We start from the raw sequence: 18970 nt of genomic DNA on the forward strand, positions 1-18970 counted from the left end.
CACCTGCTACCATCTGGCCTTTCTCGACAGGCTGGTCCTTGAATCACAGGTTCTCAGCCTGGCTGGTGGGAGATGCTTCCCAGCCAGTGTGCCCCCCGGGTGCCCTGCTCTCTCCTCTCTTGGGTGTTTGTCCCAATGTGCAGGTGCAGCGGGCCTTTGCTGGGGAGCTGAGGTCGCCCTGCGCAGATCCTGGGACTCTCTAAACTCTGCACTGCCTTCGCTGGCCAGCCTGGTTTTGGGGATTCTGAGCTGTGCTCCTAGGACAAGGAGCCCCTGGTCTCCGCCTGGTTCCTTCACCTCCAGTAGGCACCAAAAGTCTCTGTATGACAAGTGTGGGCTTTGAATCTCTCCTTCCTTGCCCGATGTCCAATATCTTATCACACATTATGTTGGAGCATTTACCTATTTAAAAATGTTCCACAGGGGCCAAAGAGATAGTGCAGCTAGGAAAGGCACTTGCCTTGCATGAGTCGACCAAGGTTCGATTCCCGCCACCCCACACGGTCTCTGTTAGGAGTGAACTTGAGCGTAGATCCAGGACTAAGCACTACCAGGTGTGGCTTTACCTGCGCAAGGGCAAACGGCGCTGTTATTAGACTTCTTTGGTCTAATTTTAGACGAATGTCTTTCAAATTTACCTTTCTCCCATCAACAAGATTCTGCATCTTTTTTTTTTTTTTGTAAAACTGAGCTCTTAGTATTTTTCTGTGAACTGCTGGATTCATTTCTCAGATCAAGTCTCTTGAGGGATTAACTTCCCTCCGGTGAGTTTTAGAAGGCTCTGTTAAGATTTATGTATTAGGGACAATAGCTCTTTTTTTTTATGACTGTGATTTAAGTTCCAAATATTTTCCAACTGTAGTATTTGTCATTTGAATTTTTATGATTTTTGACATGCATGCTTTAAAATTTCATGCAAAAATAGCGTCCCTTATGACTTATAAATTATTAAATGAATTTCTTTAACAAAGCCCATAAACAAGAGAGAAGCCAAGAAGCCCTGCAGAAGGATGGAGTCCTTAGGCAACCCTCGGCGAGGAACCTTTCGCTCGGCGGTCCTAGACAGCCGGACCCAGACCGATGTCCCCAGTGGGGTGCAGCTCCCCAGATGCATTGGAGATTTGGGGACTCGGAAGCCTGCTGTGGTGTGAGGGGTAGGGACGTGGTTGTGGCTGGAGGTTGGCTGGGTCCCAGCAAGTCTGCCAGGAGACCCTGGGAGCCGAGGGTTGTGCCCAGGGTCAGCAGGACGACATATGGACCCCTCCCCCAGTCCAGGTTGGCTGAGGGATCTCTGACCAGAGAGAGAGGGGCAGAGAGTACTGAGTGTCCGTGCCCTCAGCACTTGGGTGAGAAGCAACCCAAACTAGCTGTCAGGGTGTGTCCCTGAATGGAGCGGGAGGGGGTGGGGAAGGCTGGGGTCCAAGCAGGACCTCAGAGCTTAGGGGCCGGAAACCATATTGGCAATGCAGCAGGAGTATGGCAAAGGCTGGGGCTACTCTCCGGCTGAGAAGGCGGTTCCCCTGCGCCCAAGGTGGGTAAACAACCCTCCAGCTGGCACGGGAGCTAACCTGGGGTGTCGGGGAAACTTAGGAAGAGGATCCTGGGCTGTGGCTGTAGCATCGGCTGTCGCTGAGAAGAGACGCCCAGCTTTAGGGATATGTCAGGCAAGACCTGGCTTTCCTGACGGTCTGAGAAGGGAGGAGGGAAGGGGCGAGAAGCCCCCTCGATGCTACCCACGCAGATGCACGAGGCTCAAGCCACAGGTCGTTCCCAGCCTGGCTTTCCCTGGGCCTTGCTTCTCTCGCTGCTTCCTCCTGGGACTGGCTGGGGCGATGCTCTGAGGGGATTCACCCCTGCAGGAACACCTTGGCCAGTCCCTGTGGAAAGAGGGGCCCACAAGAAAGCACCATGGGCAGAGCAGTGGCCGATCCCTCCAGTCCTTTTCCTTGAGGGACCAGGGATTAGTCTCCATGAGCCACTAGGACGGGGAGCTGGGGGTGCATGTGGACAGACAGGGGCAGATCTGGTCTCTCTCGTCACCCATAGGCCAGGAAAATGAGTCACAGGAAAAGTGACCCTCACGCTGGCCCCCAGCCCCAGCCGTGGTGGCTGGCGGGACAAACGAGAGTGTGCGGGGGTGGGGGCGACCTGGCGGGGGTCTCTGCAGTCCAGGCCCCAGGGACCATCATGGGGAGTGGGGGTTGAAGGGCACCCGGGGTAGGAGGGGCAGTGGGCCGCAGCTGGGAAGCAGCCGGTCACCAAGTCTGTGCCGAGGACCCCTCGTGGCCCTAGCCCGCCCATACGTGGTACGAGGCTGTGAGGCGTGATGCCATTTGGGGGGCGGGATGCCCACAGCCGTGCTAAGGAAGCCCAGCCTCCCCACTGGGGATTCCTGCTTGGCCCTCGGTCCTGGGGTCACCTGGGCCACCAGCGGTGCTTGGGTGTGTCTAGGGTGACACCCTGTGAACCCAGGTTGGATACATTCCAGGCCTGTCCCTCTCTGCAGCCGTGGTGCAGGAACCTGTGTTTTCTGCAGATGGGGAGCTTCTGTGTTCTGCCCGGGACGAGAGTGCCCACGGGCACGATGGGGATGCTGGTGGTGTCAGCGTGACCGTGACCAGGCAGTGGGTGGGGAGCAGAGACCACCAATGGCCACGCGGGACTTCTATTCTCAGTTTGACTTGGCCCCTTCACTTGCCGCTGCCTGCTGCTCTCCCTCCGCTGCTGTTTCTGCATGGGGCCAACAGGCAAAAAAGGACACTGGTCGCCCCGCCCACACCTCCGTAAAGAACAGCATCATAAGAAGCAATGTCCAAGAAATATTTTATTCTGGACAGGGACCCACACAGGCTGCGGAGGGGGGGACACCCAGCATCTGGGGGCTGCTCGGGCTCCTGGTCCGTGGACACAGTATAGGCGCTGCACGGCCAGCGTCACAGTGAAGACAGAGGCAACCCCACTATTTCCTGGAGGGGACGGGATGGAAACGTGTGGAACAAGAGGATCGGGGAACAGGCCCGGTTCTGAGGAGGAGGACGAGGACCACGTGTGTGTCTTTGAGTAAAAATATAAAACCACACCCTACACTGAAACGTCTCTCAGGATGCCGAGGAGGTGACTCCGACAGTCCAAGGATGGGGTGGGTCGTCTAGAAGGACTCTCAGGGGTGCAGGACAAAACCCAAGGGCAGCGGGTCCAGGACGGCTGGGGAGGGAGGTGGCTGGACAGCAGCGGGAGGGGACCTTTCTCTCCCACCAGCCCGAGGTCACCAGGCTGCAGCCCAGCAGGGACGAGTCTCGGTTCCTCCTTTCAGACACTCTCAGATGTCCCTGGATTCTGTTGGCGGTGCCGCCCAGATGGAAGGGGCACGTTTCCGCACGTGTCCTGTGTTGGAGCCAGTATGGGGCCACCGTCTGCCCAGCCGGGCTCTCTCTTCCACACGTGCGGCTGGACTCCTGGGATGGGCCAGGGAACTGTGCCAACACTTTGCTGAGTGACTAGGAGCATGGCTGGATTCTCAGAGGGGCTGGGCGAGGGGGGGGGGGCTGCTGAAATGGAAGAGGGGGCGGTCTTGGGTGGGGCCAGGAGAAGGATGGCTGCAGCACCAGGTCCTTGGGCTGGCCCAGAAGGTGGGAGGGGCGGGCCAGCCCCAGGGCGGAATGAGGACACCTGGGCTGTGGCGGGCCTGGGAGGCGCTCCCTTGGGGCCCCTTTCCCAAAGTCCTGCCTCACAACGAGGGGTGCGGTGGGGGATTGGGATTGGGGTGGGCTCATTCATTGCTTTGGGGGTTGGGGAGTCTATGTCGGGGACGGAGGCATATTCTACACCTGGGAACATTTCACAAACCGCCGGCTGGCATCTCCCAACAACCTGGTAAATTAGAGATGGCAAAGGGTGGTCAGACCCAATGCACAGGCAGGAAACCGAGGCACAGAAAGGGCTGGGCTTGTCCAAGGTGGCGGGAAGCTGGCCGGGCGGGCCCAGGGCTCTCTCTGCGTCAGAGCGGCCACGTGCCTGGGGCTGTGCCTGGCCTTAGCTGCGGCAGCCTCGGGAGCAGGCCTGGGCCAGGAGGTTGTTGTTGCGGCCGTCCTGGAGTCTGCTCTGCGCCTGGCTGCCTCCACGGCCCTCGGCGGCATCCAGGAGCTGACTGCTCGCCCCCTGCTGCCGCCTCAGCCTGTAATGACAGCACAGGCCCCGTCAGCCAGGCCAAGGCGGGTGGTGGGCACGGGGGCATCAGGCAGGAGGAGGGGCCCCAGGAAGCAGGGTCGTCACTATGGAGGGGACGGAGGTAGCATGTGGGAGCGGGGGTGGGGACCGGGAGCCACAGCCCAGCCCTGCTGCCCTCAGCCACGTTCCACTGAGCACACGCCTGCACACAGACATGCACGCACATGTGCACAAACATGTGTGCACATGCGTGCATGCACACACGGGTGCACACCCACACGCGCACACACCTCCCCCCCACACGTGTGTGCGCATGCTCCCTTCCTGCAAAGTGGACGGCGGCGATGCTGGCTGTGGGCCTTTGCCCAGTTCTCTGGAGCTCACACATGCGCTTGCTGGGTTTTCTCAGCGCAAGTGAAGGTTGTGAGTCCCACACAAGTTTACTCAGGTCCTGCAAGCTCTGGCCAGCCGCCATGCCAGGGGGCACAGGACTCCCGGGCGGGGCCCAGTGCTGCTGGTTCCCACACATGAGGCATCTCAGGAGGGAGATGCATGCCACCAAACAGGGCCAGGAGGACCTGGAGAGGACTACGCTGAGTAGACTCGGTCCAGAGGGGAGGGGCTGACACAAACGACCCCTTGGGAGTGCGGGGTGTAGAGAAACAGGAAGAAATCACGCTCAGAGGCAGCAGAAACAGAACAGAAACTGGCCTCCAGGGAGTGCTCCCCACAGGGCGGGCCAGAGCAGGGGATCAGGACGGAGGGGGGCACTCCTGTGGGACATGTGTGCTGGACTGAGTTAGGCAAGAAACCCTATTAGCAGTGTTGCAAGCCACGGTGCCCCAAGTAAAAATCACACACTCAAAACCCCAAACAGACCCATGAGTGAACGTCCAGAGATGAATGTGCCGACTTACAAAGGCGCCCGACAAGCTGCGTCGGGCGAGAGGTTCTGAACAGGGCAGTGCTAACAGCTGGCACCTCCCCCCACGGAGCATGACCACAACCTCCCGCTCTGCTGGTCTGGCCGAAGGTGTCACTGTGTGTGTGTGTGTGTGTGTGTGTATGTGCGCACATGAGTGTGTGTGCTAGTGCCCACACTGGAGGAGGGAGGTTAGGGGTCACAGCAGTGAGCGAGTCCTGTGGTAACACTGTTTGGGTTTGGGCCCACACCTGGTAGTGCTCGGGCCTCGCTCCCTGGCACGACCTGGGAATCATATTTGGTGCTGGGAAGTGAACTTGGGTTTGGCTGCCTGCAAGGCAAGTGCCCTGCCTGCTGGGCCACCTCTCCAGCCCAGCGCACTGGGTGTGTAGAGGAAGGTGAACTTGGTGGCCACAACCTGGAAGCAACCCAAGTGCCCACAAACGGGTGACTGGATGAAGAAACCGATTCATACACAGGATGGGCCCTGAGAACGACACACCCGTGCAACCTGCAGCTACACTGGTGGGTCTGAGGGGACAGATGCTGAGAGAGGCAGGACACAGAGTGGTCACCCCCAGCTGGGGGGAAGGACAGGAAGGACACAGACTGTGCAGAGGAAGCAGAAACTGAGAATAGGTCTCTGGAGAAAGCAGATACTGGATGGGAGTGGGGTCTGGCACTAGAACAGTGGGGGGAGCAGGAAGCAGATCACTGATTGGAGTTGGGGGTAGGACTTCAGGGGGTGGCACTAGTGTGGGGGAGGGACGCGGACATTCTGGGGGCAGGTGTGGTGCTGGAATGTTTAATGCACAAAACCTGCCATTATCAATACTGTGAACACAGCCTAAAATGGAACTTAAAGGATTATTTAAAAAATGAGTGAAAATTCAAAGGGCTCTAAAACCTCTAGGAGTGGGAGGTTAAAGTGGCATTTGCCGGGGCTCGAGTGATAGCACACAGGTAGGGCGTTTGCGGCTTGCATGCGGCTGACCCAGGTTCGATTCCCAGCATTCCAGCCCCCCGAGCACTGCCAGGAGTATTCCTGAGTGCACGAGCCAGGAGTGACCCCTGTGCATCGCCAGGTGTGATCCAAAACCCAAAAGAAAGAGAGAAAGGTTTGGGGCTAGAGCGATAGCACAGCGGGTAGGGCATTTGCCTCGCATACAGCCGACCCGGGTTCGATTCCCAGCATCCCATATGGTCTCCCAAGCACCGCCAGGAGTAATTCCTGAGTGCAGAGCCAGGAGTAACCCCTGAGCATCCCTGCGTGTGACCCAAAAAGCAAAAAATTAAAAAAGTGGCATTTTCCAAAAAGAGCTTTGTTAATGCCAAGGGTGCCACTAGGCTGCCCAGTCACGAACAGAGGCCAGTCTCATTGCGGCTCCATTCAGATGCTCAGAGAAGAGGGAGCACTGTTATCTGTAGATTCTGTGCTTTTTATTTATCGCACATAATAAAGTGTCGGAAGTTGCCAAAGAATGGAATATGTCAGTTTTCCATCAACTTATGTATTAATTTACTTATCTTCCAATTTATCCTGTATATCAACCATGTACTTACTCACCCACCTTCCACCCACATGTCCATCTACTTGCCCTTCCATTCACCCATAGCCAACTCATCCATCCATGCATTCACCTATCCATCCATCCATCCATCCATCCATCCACCCACCCATCCATCCACCCATCCATTCACCCATCCATCCATCCACCCATCCATCCACCCATCCATCCATCCATCCATCCATCCATCCATCCATCCACCCATCCTCTAGTCATTCTCCATCCATCTATCCACCCATGTCATTTATTTACTATCAATCCTCTCTTGGCCCTATTATCCCGCATACTGACCTACCCATCCACCTTCACATCTATCTACATTTACTACCTCCTCCTTTCCTACCTCTCCCCGATCTTCCTGGTCACCACCACACCCTGAGACCGCTCCCAAACCTCCCTGCATCACTGCTTCTGCCCAGCTGATCATACCCACATATTGTCTCCCCATCCTGTTCCTCCACTTATCCAGGCTCACGGACGGAGAACTGGGCATTCTGCATTCTGACAGAGGGTCTACACTGGGAAGAAGCAGTGTTCTCAAGAAACACAGTTTATTTTTAGTTAAAAATGAAGAAAAAAAATTGGAGTTGTGTCTTGCAATGCTTAAGGATTCAGTGCTCTGGGGTTCCTCCAGGTGGTGCTCAGGAGACCATGCAGTGCTGGGGATTGAACCCAGGCTTCCCTCATGCAAAGCCCTGTTTAGTCCATTGAATCATCTCTTTGGTATTAGATTTAATTTTTTAAATATTTTAATTGTTTTTGGTTTGGGGGCCAGTGTGCAGGGCTCACTCCTGGCTCTGTGCTCAGTGATCACTCATGACAGGGCTCAGGGTACCAAATGGGGTGGTGGTGTCAGAACCCGGGTCAGCTGTGTGCAACACAGCCTACAGAGATGCTGGGCCAGCTCTGCAGCCTCCTGAGGCCTGTTTGTCTCAACATCTGGGCTCTTGGTGTGGCTCCTCTGAGCTCAGCCTGGGGCGGAGAGCTGGGAGGTGTTTCCCACAGGCACGAGAAAGGCGCAAGCTGTCCACGTAGAGGCTGTGAGCTTGACAAAGACGGGGCGCCATTCCGGTCACCTCAAGAGCTCCCTAAAGATGTGTGCAGGACCCATTACCTGATCGTGGAGGGGGGAGAGAGCATCATGACCCCTCCCCGTCTCCAGCCACCCCTGCCCATCTCACCACGCTGGAAGGACTTCACATTTCCTCAGCCAACCTTCCCAACTCACTGTCAGCTCTGCACGCGGGCCAGCCATCTGTGTGGTGGGCACGAGTGCCCGCGGCCTCTGAGCTCAGCCCTCTCGTGCCAGGATGAAGTGCCCTGGCAGAGACCCCGGCCGTTAGCTGCAGGCCGGGCTGCAGGGCTCCAGGGCAGGAGCTGCACAGGAAGGCCAGACGAATCTGCCCACTTCCCAGGCCATGGCGGAGTCCAGCACCAACCAGCCAGACTTGGGGGGTCAGGGGGGAGCTTCTGACACAAGAGCACCTTAGCGAGTGTTGCCACCCGCTCACACGGTGCTCTTCTCGATCCTCCCTGCTTCCGGGCAGTTGTCCGGCAGTGGCGATGGTGGCCGAGGGCCCAGAGGGACCAGGCTGGGATGCTCAGTGCCGCTGAGTAGAATCAGCCTCGGGGCAACCACCAACGTTGTGGTGTTTCTTCTGGTCGCCAGCAGGGGGCCCTCAGCCTCCGTGGCTGGAAGCTGGCCCGGCACAGAGGGTGGGCTGACTGCACGGAGAGAGCCCACTGTGTGCGGGAACACGAGGGCCAAGACACGGGACTCCTCGCCGCCTCAGAGGGGGCCGCGGGCTCAGGGGTCAGAGCTGGGCTGGACAGAACGAGAAGGACGTCCTCTCTGGGAGTGGGGTATATGGGGACAGGAACCAGCAGCGGGAGAAACACAGCAGGGAACAACTTTTAAATGCACAGATCCAGGGAAAACAGGGGCTGGAGGACTGGTCAATGGTTGGAATCTACCACAGCGTGTGTGCGGCAGAGGGCAGGTAAGACAGAGAAGGGACCAGTACGACAACAGTAGTTGGAAATGATCACGCTGGACAAGAACTGAGTAGGGAAAGGGATATACCTGGGGGCTTTTCAGTATCTGTATTGCAAACCATAATGCCCTCCTAAAGGAGAGAGGAGAGAGAGAGAGAGAGAGAGAGAGAGAGAGAGAGAGAGAGAGAGAGAGAGAGAGAAAGAGAGAGAGAGAGACACCTGCCAAAGAGGTAGGCTGATGGCAGGGAGGGAACCTGGGGACACTGGTGAAGGGGTAAGTGTTGGAATATTGGCTGACTGAAACCCAATCTTGAGCAATTTTATAAGGGTCCATCTTATGGTGATTAAATTAAATTTTTTTTTTTTTAAAAAGTGCACACCCATCGGAGTCTGTATAAAACCCAGCCAGAAGCACCTCTGGCGTTGAATGGGGCATCTCCCCACACGCCATCAGGTGGCAAGCAAAGAGCTGACCCGTCAATCTGTGACACACTTTCCACGAATGGGAACGGCAGGGCTGAAAGCCTCACCTGCGTAAATCAGACCCCTGGACTAGCCTCCCCGTCACACCCCAGGCCCAGTGTGTGCAGTTCAGGCCTCTCTGCTCCAGGACCTTTTGGCTGCCTTCCCCCGGCTGCTGCCTGGAGCCCCCGACCCCATGGCTGTAAGCACCAGGCATCACACCCTGGCTGTGACCCCACGAACAGTCTGTGGGGTTTGCTCAGCCACGCCGTGGCTGGCTGCAGGCCCCAGGAAGCCCAGGGCGTGGCGGCACTTACTTCTCTCTGTTGAATATAATGAACTCCTTCCGCACTGTCTCCAAGCACTGCTGCAGGTGTCCGTTCTGCAGAGACACAGAGGGGCCCATCGCGGCACGCCCGGGACAGAGGCACCCCAGGGAGTTCCCAGGCGAGTGGCAGAGAGGCCTCCAGTAAAGGGGCAGCTTCACAGCGGGCCCCGAGAGGTGCTGGGGGATAGTTCTTCTTAGGCTTTCCTGTGTCTGGTCTGTGGGCAGGACACTAGCAGGGCGTGGACGGGCTTCCTGAGGCCTTGGGCCAGGCGGGGCAGCCTCCGGCGCCAGTGGGCAGAAAACGCCATGCGTCAGAACAGGCGTCAGATGCGCCGCCACTCTGGGGGGCGAGCGTGCTGGGCGGGGGCTCCTGGACTTACCAGAGGACAGCTGGTCTTCGTGCTGTCTTTGGACCGGTTCTTGGCCAACCGTTTCTTCTTTTTGTGGAGGGGCTTGGATTCGAGAATCATCTCTTCAAGTTCAAATGTGGGGTCGCAATTCAGTCTCCCTTTCTGAGAGAGCGAGAGAGAAGGGGTTTGGCTCTGTCCTGCACACAGTGCAGCCACCCAGGCTCACTCTGCGTGCAGTCACTCATCACCCACCATCACTCGTCCGTCTCTCACTCACTCACCCACCGTCTATCCATCCTTCATTCATCCATCATCTACCCACTGTTCATTCACCTACTCACCATTCAATCACCATCATCCATTCATCAATCATTTGCTCATCCACGATCCACCCACCATGTATCCATCCAGTACTCATCCAGGCAGCCACCAGACATTCATTCATCCATCGTCCACACATCATTCTTTCGCCCTTCATTAATTCATCCACCCAACTTTCGTTTATTCACTCTTCCACAATTCATTCACCCACCATCAATCCATCCAGCCATCCTCAATCCATCCATCCACAATAAATTAATTTATCTACCATCCACCCATCATTCATTTACCCATTCGCCATTCATTCATTCCCACCATTCACCATCCATCTACCGTCCACCCCTCATCCACCCATCATTAATTCACTCGTTCTTTCATTCATTCACTCAGCACCCATCTACCATCCACCCATTCATCCACACTCATCCACTATCTGCTCACCCTCTCACTATTTACCGTCACCTGTCCATCCATCACTCCTCCATTCATCATCCATCCGTGCGTGGCATCATCCATTTGTCTGTTGTCCCTGCACACATGCACTCTCTCACGCTTGCCTGCATTCATTCCCTCGCCAGCAGACCAGACAGTGCCGGTTAGTGCGGGTGCATTCGGAGAGCCTCCCTGGCTCATGCCGAGAATGAGCACAAGCTCCCCCAGGTGTTGCTCACTCCTCCCTGGTGCCTGTCTCCCTCCTGGGCGACTCCTGAGTATGTCTGCGCTCCTCCTTCTCCTTCCACTGTCCCCTTCAGAGCTGGCTGCATCTCCCCGAAAGCCTCGCAGAACGGACCACACCCATTCTTATGGCGCTGCTGCGTCTTCATTACCATCTAGCTATGTTATAGAACTGCTATAATTATATATGATTTTATATATTGATACTTATTATCAATCTTAAATAACTGGGCCATAAAGTCCATGTCTGGTTGCCACGCCCTCGGCTGCTGGGTCCTGTTGGCTGTTCCGGGTTGGGTCCTGCCTGGTCAGGGGGAATCTGGTGAGTCCGACCATGGCCTGAGCTCCCCAGCGGTGCCGCCAGCACGACCCAGAACGGGTGCCCGGGGAAGCCCCGGCGTGGCTGCCTCTGCCATGGGCGTCTCCTGACAGTTTGGCTTCCCCGTGAGCACGGCGAGCCAGGTGCTGGGGAGCAGCCCCAGCTGATTCTGCCTCGGTGGGAGCAGACTCCGCGCAGCCTGCCCGGGGCCTTGGCTCCTGGCCCCACACCCTGTGGCTCTGGAAGGGCCAGCAGAGGGCCGGGTGGCTGCTGGCCACCGCGAGGATGGATGGAGAGCGCAGGGATCCCGCCCACCTTTGTTTTCTGACAGAGAGCACAGAGAGGAGACCAGCCTGGCCAGTCCAGAGACAGGACGGTGCTGTCATTGTTGTCAGTGGGGACCTGGGGCTCCCGGGAGAGCTGACTGGGGGCTGCATTCATGTTGATTCTGCTGGATCTGGCAAAACTTGGGGTGCTTTTGCACCAACAGGTGCTATGGAATCTCGAATGGGGTGTGAAGCAGCATGGGGGAAGCGTCAGGGGACCCAGCCCATGCACCCCAGTCTCTGCAGAGGTGTGAGCCAGGGGTGCGACACCGGTTCTGTCAGGGACCCAGACACCCGCTCTGTGCGGGGTGCGACACCCGCTTCCTGGGCCTGCTGCGGAGTCCCTCCTCCCAGCACTGTGTTCTGGCTGACAGCTCAGAGATGAACAGGGTGGGGGGCAGGGGGAGGCCTGGCAGCGGCCAGCCCTGCTTCGTGAGCACAGACAGGAAGACCAGAAACGTCACCCCAGACTTCTGTCCTTTCCATCTCTTCCTGAACGATGCCTGGTGCCTTCTGCCTATCCCCTCTGCCCGCTGGGCTCCTCTGTGGGTGTGTCTGTGCCAGGCAGGAAGTGGACATGGGGCCTGCTGACCGCCCCCACCCCAATCCTGCCCAGGCTCCCTCCCTCTCATCCCTCTGCACACAGATGTGTGGAGGTTAGGGGCGCATGGGGAACAGAGTCTGCCCTCGAGGAGAGCTCTGGTCACCTCCCTCCATGGTGGACTCCACCCCCGGGGGTCCCGCCGGGCCTCAGCATGTGGTGGGTGCCTCTCAATCTGGCCTCTCGCCCCAAGTGATTGCTGCCCGTTCAGTCATCAGAGCTGCTTCTCAGCTCACGGGCCGCTCCTGTCTCCATCCCGCTGTGCGGCCCCCTCCCTGCTCTGCCTTCCCGGGCTGGGTCAGTTCTGTGAAAGCAGGGCCCGGGCTGCTCCCCTGCGCAATGGGCGTCGCACCCGCACATTGTGAGGGGTCTGCACCCCTGCACAGAGCAGGTGCCTGGGTCCCTCACAGAACGGGTGTCATATCCCTGCACAGAGCGGGTGTCTGGGTCCCTGACAGAGCGGTGCCTGCACCCCTGCACCCCGCGGCCATGTTCAGAACAGGAAGTGGGCCTCGGGGCGGGAAGCCGCCTGTGTCGGGTTCTCCTCTTCTGTGGCCAGCAGTCTCCTGGCTGCCCAGTGCCCGGGTAGCACTGCAGAGGGGCGGCCCCGTGGGCCGGGTCCCCCACTCACGTTGGGCACGAAGCCGGGCGTCAGCGCCTTGTCGAACACTGCGTCCCAGTTCATGTCGGCCAGGTAGGGCGTGTTCTGGACATCCCCCAGGCTGGACAGGCGGCTCTCAGGGTCCTTGGCCAGGAGCTGCGAATGAAGGACACATGTCAGCAGGAGCTGGGAGCTGCACGGGTGTGGGACGTGCCCCCGCCATGCCCCTGTGCCAGCTCCGACAGGCATCCTTGGGGCCCTGCACCCTGCACCCGGAGGATCCCGCAGAGCCGAGGGCCAGGACCGTGCGCAGAGCTGGGGAGCCTGCCTTCCTTTCCCCAGCTCCAGGAGCCCGCCGCAGGGGGGTGTGTGGTGTGTGGTGGGGCGCTCCTGTTTCCAGAACCCAGTGGTACTGGTGGGGGCTCTGTTCAGGGTCAGCAGTGCATGTGGACCCCTGAACCATGTGGCTCCTAAGTGACCCTGGTGCCCCTGCACGTGTGTCCTTGGACCCTCCCCCTGGACTCCCTGGGTGCTTTCTGGAAGTCCCGTCCCCACGCGCCCGCCTACCTTCTTGAGCAGAGCCACCATCCCCTTGCACCAGGTGGAGGAGTAGCGGACGCGCTCGGCCCGGAACATGTGCAGGATCTCGTCAACGGGCGTGGCCGAGTGGATCTCGTAGGGCCGCTGCAACAGGGCCCCTGTCAACCTCGCTGCCAGCCCCTGCCCCTGCACCGTGGGGGTCTGGCCGCACCCACGTGCCCACAGTGATACAGAAAGGCCAGTGTCAGCCTCACGGGACCCTCAGTCTGGGGAGGGAGGGGGCCGGGGTGCAGGCATCTCTGGGTCTTTCCCAAAGCGGGGTCCTGCAGGAGACGCTTGTCCACCTGCAGGGGCTGCCTCCATACTCCGGGTCACCGATCAGGACAAGCCCTGCCCCCAGCCACACACCTGTTGGGGTCTCAGTAGCTGGCCTGAGACTTTGACTAAATCCCCTGCCCCTGAAAGAAAAAGCTGGCCCTGTTTACAGGGGCCCAGGGGCTTGCTCCGGCAGCCACACACTAGGCACTCTAGTGGCCGAGGCTGAGGGATGGAACAGTTACCATCTGCCTGAGCTGATACACTGCCCTGAGAGTGGGAGATGTAAACCATTAACCTCTGCACTAGCCCCACAAGGTAAACGTGATACTCGTGGATTGCCCCCTGGAATGGATGTATAAAACCCCTGTGTGAGAGCTAATAAACAGATTGCTGCTCGACCACAAGCCATCCCCCCTCCGCGTGATTCCTTCTCCGTGGTGGCGGGAGTCCGCGGTGTGCGGAGGGCCAGGGCAGAGGCTTCTCCCCTTCCCACTCCCTCTCCTACAGGGAGTAAGTTCGGCCACCAGGGGGAATCATACTCCGGAGTGCTGGGCTCAACTGGCCAGGACTCAACACACCCACCCTGAGGGCACGCCGGGGAGCTGCTTTTCCCGCTACTCTGTCATTCTGGAATGTGCGTCCATACCTGCTCTAAAATGAAAGGAAACGGAGGTTGCCTGCCTGGCACTTCAAAGCCCCCGAAGTTGCTGTCCTGCTGGCAAGCCCCCAATCAAGGTGGGAACGGCCCCGTGTCTGGGTGGGGCCCTCCTGCTGCTTCCCTCCCAGGGGGGCTCCACAGGACAGAACCAGCAACAGGACTGTTTTCAGGAGACAGCCCAGAGCACAGGAGCCTGGAGCGGGTGCTCTGCCCACCAGCAGCATGGGCTGAGCTGTGTCCCCCCAATTCATACGTTCAGGTCCCAACCCCCAGAATTTCCCCCTGTGACCAGCCTCTGCCAGAGGGTGTTCTCAGAGGCGAACAGGCGACCTTAGCGCAAGCCCTGACTGGCGGACCACTGGGACAGGTCCCCGCCGAACAGGACCGGGCCCCACCTGCTCATCCTGCTCAGGGACCTGAGACAGAAGCGCAGGCCGGGAGGGGCCTGGGAGCAGGGCGCACACTGAGGGGGGACTTAAGGGAGTTTCCACCGAGGACCTGGAGGGTCTGATGTCTGGTTTCCTTCTTATTCCTCCTCTGAATTGGGGTCCCAGAATAAGTGGGGCTCTACCCACTGCGCTCACCGTCTTAGTGGGCCAGGCGGGGAGGGTGCTGCTGTTGAGCCCCTTTTGGTGGTGCAGCACGGGGGGTTTGGGGATAGCCCCTGGAGAGGGGTCGGGGCTGAGCCTGGGGCAGTCTGGGCCAGCAGGCTGCCCCCTTCCGGCCCGGGGACCCAGAGTCCCAGGGGTCGCAGACAGGAGCTTATGCCCTCTTCTTCCTGAGTCACCTGAGCTAGGGGGAGGTGGAAGGGCGCAGAGTAGTCCTGCCAGGCCCCGCGCACAGCCCTGCTCTGGGGGCTATACCGAGGCACGAGGAGTTGGTGTTCACCGGCTCCTTCCGGACTTGGGCTTGGCCCACGGACTGCAGCTCTGCACTCCACCCTCTAGGGGGAGCTCCACGCCGTGCCTCCATTACTCCAGGACTTCTCTTCTTGCTCTCCCCAGGCTAGGCTGTGCTGACCAGGTCAAAGGCCAGGGGAGCAGCATGGAAGGGAGTTGGGGATGGGGAATGGGATGAGAAGTTCTTCTGGCGACTCAGTCTGTGCTGTCAGGGCCCACTCAGTCTCAGTCCTCCAGGGGACCCTCCGAGAGGGGCCCCCCAGAGACACACAGGGCTGGGGGCGGCTACTTCTGGCAAGGCAGAGCTGCTGCGCCTGGGGGGAGGGAGGCAGGTGGCTCCCCTCGGTACTGGGCTCTGGGACACTCGGAGCAGGGCAGACCCCATGTGGCCCAGAGCAGGTGCCGGCAGTGGCCAGTCTGCGGCGGCTGCGTCCACCCTGGCTGCTCACCATGGATACCCGTGCAGCACTCGCATGTGTGCACGCGAGAGCTTCCACCCGTCTATTGGCAAGATGGGCCATGCTGCTTTTAAACCCCCCGGGTCCCATTCTACATTAAGACTTGTCACAGATGCATGTCTAGGAAAAACAGTTTCCCTGGAGACTGCAGGGCCTCAGGGGCCCAAGGACGCTCCTGGCCATCTCCCTGCGGATAACAGGCAGGGGGAGAGTGGGCACTGGAAGTAAGAGTAATAACTACCGCCACCACTTCCACTCACAGAACAATGCTTGCTTGCTTGCTTGCTTGCTTGCTTGCTTGCTTCCTTCCTTCCTTCCTTCCTTCCTTCCTTCCTTCTCCCTCACTTTCTTTCTTCCCAACCTCCAGGCCCCCATGTTCACCCACGGGTGTGTCTTACCCAGCCTCGCAGTAACTCGTAGGCCGTGACGCCCAAGGACCACCAGTCAACTGGGTACGAGTACCCAGGGCCTCCGTCCACATACACCTGGAAGACCTCGGGGGCTGCCGAAGACAAGACAGAGAGCATGTCACCGGCTGTGGAGAGGGGACACTGGGATGGACCCTCTACACACACACACACACACACACACACCTGAGGCCCCAAAGCGATGGCCCATGGCCTCTGCCCTCCTGAGCCTTGGGCTGCTGGAGAAAGCGCTGCAGGGAACAGAGGAGCTGGTGGGATAGCACCCCAGGGGTGTGCCGTGTGTGTGTGTGTGTGTGTGTGTGTGTGTGTGTGTGTGTGTGTGTAGGGGGGACGGTCTACTTTGCTCATCAGGGAAAGCCCGGAGGAGGTAGGGTGGGGTGAGCGGGCAGGGGCGGGGATCAGTTAGAGGGGAAGCAGTACCCCAAGGCAGAGACACGCGCTAAGCACCCCTCAGCTTCTCAGAGCCTCTGTGGGAGCCTGGCTGGGAGCCGCGATCCTTCCACACAACTGCCCCCAGAGGCTCTAGGCAGGGACAGAAGGAGACAGTGCCGGGAAGGGGGTGCTGTCCTGCAGGGGGGAGCAAATGCTCTGGAAGTAAGGGAGCCTCCGGTCACACAGTACTATGAGGGCTCTGAGTGTCACGGGTTGCTCGCCTTAGAATGGCGAATTAATTTCAGGCCAGGGAGAGTACGCAGGGGTGAAGGCCCCAGCCTTGCATGCCGCCAACACTGGCTGGATCCCCACACCGCGAGGTCCTCTGGCCATCTCCAGGAGGGCGGCACGGAGCTGGGAGAAGACGCTGAGCATCGCTAGGTGTGGCCCAATAATGGTCTGTTTTATGGTTTGCAAAGTTCCTTCAATAACAAGAAATGGGGAAGTGGGGATGGAGTGTATTATTCTTATTCTGCATGGATCTGAGGGCTCCCTGCTCTCTCTGAGAAGCAGAGAAGGGGTTCATCTCAGTGCCTCCTCCCTGACTCGCCAGGCCTGAGAGTGGGCCCAACACTCTTCCTGCAGTCAGATTAATACCCTCAAGGGGCAGGAAAGAGTCTATATCCAGGGCAGAGGAGGCTGGAGAGAGACCACCGGCAGGGCAGGGGAAGGCTCCCCAGAGGCTAGGGCAGAACACTAAGGAAGTGGGACCCCCTACTCAGCCTAGCTCCAAAGGAGAGCATGGGAGGGGTCTGTGAAACCCAGACCCGGCTCAGCTCTCCCTCCCTGCAGCACCCCAGGCAGGGTGCTTGGAGAGCAGTGCTCATTTCCAGGCTCAAGCTCTGTCCTCTATGGGAGGTCCCATCTCTGCATGACAAAGCTAAGGAGAAAAACAGCCAAAAGTGAATACCCAATGTACAAAGACAACACAATTAGAGGCGCTCCAGCCAGATGTGATCAGTGCTCAGAACCCACAGCCAAGAAATCCCAAATGCTTCCAGAGGAGAGCCTGGCCCCAAGGGCCCACGCTTTTCACTCAGGATCTCCACTTTTGTCCACCGGGTCAGGGCCTCCCCCCAACCTTCACGAGCTCCTCTATGGTCCTTGGCCACACATTTATTCAACTCTCCAAAACACACTGTAAACATGCAAAGATATCCTAGCTGTAGGCATCAAAGCACACAACACATTAGAAACAATAACTCAAGTAAAACCAAGAAAAAAAAAGAAACAACAACTCCAGGTTACAAGGGTAAAGCAACGCAGAAACCTGCCAGCTCAGTGAGGACGGGTGCTAGCTGGGGAGACTCAACCAGTGACCCAGAGCTACATAACCTCTCTGGAATTTAAAGAGGAATATCCGAAGATCCTTAAGGAGCTTAAAGAAACAATGGAACACACTGCCAGTAAAACACAAGAGATTAGGAGAGCAGAAACGAGGAAATTGCAAACAGAAATGACAGAGCTGCAAAACTTGGTAGGTGAAGTGGAAAACTCACAGGAAGGCCTCAGCTACAGAGTGACAGCCGCTGAGGACAGAATCAGTAAGCTCCAAGATTAGGTGCAGAAAAATCGCCAGACAACAGGAGAAAATGGAAAAAAGCTTCAAAATAAACCAACAGATGACAAGAGAACTTTGGAATAAAGTGAAGAGGAGCAATATAAGAATCATGGGGGGCCCAGAGGTGCAGAAATAAAACCCTGATAAAGAAGCAACTGCCAGTGCCACGGCTGTGGAGAACTTCTTGGCGCTGAAAAGTATATGCACCTAAATTCAGGAGACCAGAAAGTGACCAGCTAAAAGAAATCCAAATAAAAATACTCCAAGACACATCTTAATCAGAATGGCAAAAAACAAAGATAAACACAGAATACTGAAAGCAGTAAGATCAAAGAAGGAAACTATATACAAAGGAGCATCCTTAAGAATTTACAGCAGACTTATCAGATGAAACCCTCTGGTCCTGAAGACAGTGGTGAGATAAAATGAAGAAACTCAGTGAAATGAATGCCTCGCCAAGAATACTTTATTCAGCCAGATTCTCATTCAGATTTGAAGGAATAATACACAGATTCGCTGATAAACAACAACTCAGGAACTTCATAGATTCAAAACTGGCATTATAAGAACTTACATAAGGCTACTTTAAGACAAGTCCCACAAACACAACACAGTCCTGCAGAAAGATGGCACAAAACTCTATGACAATAACGTCTCTCACTTTCAATGGGCTAAACACACTGATCAAGTGACACAGAGTGGCAGATGGATTAGAATATTTAACCCATACTCTGCTGCCTTCAAAAACACATTTGACCAGTCAGAGCAAATACAGACTGAAAGTCAAAGGTTGGAGGACCATTCTTCAGGCAAACAACTCTTCAGAAAAAGCCGGGGTGAGGGGATATGGTACCGCCAGCAGGTCAATCTGTGCCTTTGAGGTGAGTGCATCAGCAGCCTGATGGCAACATCAGACTTTCAAATACCCCAAAATTGCTGCTGTGCCTTTGGCCAGACCCCAAAAACTTGGGGCAAAGTTTACAAAGAAAGTAAAAGGCCAAAAGTTAGGTATGTGGGAGACACACCCACAAACCACCTCCG

The 18970-nt window shown here is 57.4% G+C and overlaps 2 protein-coding genes across 2 annotated transcripts in view; one reads left to right on the top strand and one right to left on the bottom strand.

Annotated features, from left to right (window-relative positions):
• The window catches only part of CRMP1 (collapsin response mediator protein 1), a 328086-nt gene that overhangs the window by 107094 nt on the left and 202022 nt on the right, over nucleotides 1-18970 (top strand). The gene's annotated exons all lie outside the window — the stretch shown is intronic.
• Nucleotides 4010-18970, bottom strand: part of STK32B (serine/threonine kinase 32B) — a 210576-nt gene continuing 195615 nt past the window's right edge. The window contains exons 7-12 of the mRNA XM_056132782.1: nucleotides 15907-16010; nucleotides 13203-13319; nucleotides 12666-12791; nucleotides 9823-9954; nucleotides 9432-9496; nucleotides 4010-4174 (exon numbers count right to left, since the gene is read on the bottom strand). Coding sequence (XP_055988757.1) covers nucleotides 4033-4174; nucleotides 9432-9496; nucleotides 9823-9954; nucleotides 12666-12791; nucleotides 13203-13319; nucleotides 15907-16010 — 686 coding nt within the window. The 3' untranslated portion in view covers nucleotides 4010-4032. The remainder of the gene's footprint in view (nucleotides 4175-9431; nucleotides 9497-9822; nucleotides 9955-12665; nucleotides 12792-13202; nucleotides 13320-15906; nucleotides 16011-18970) is intronic.

This window comes from Sorex fumeus, unplaced genomic scaffold (genome assembly GCF_029834395.1).
Source record: "Sorex fumeus unplaced genomic scaffold, SorFum_2.1 ptg000095l, whole genome shotgun sequence".
Lineage (NCBI taxonomy): Eukaryota > Metazoa > Chordata > Mammalia > Eulipotyphla > Soricidae > Sorex > Sorex fumeus.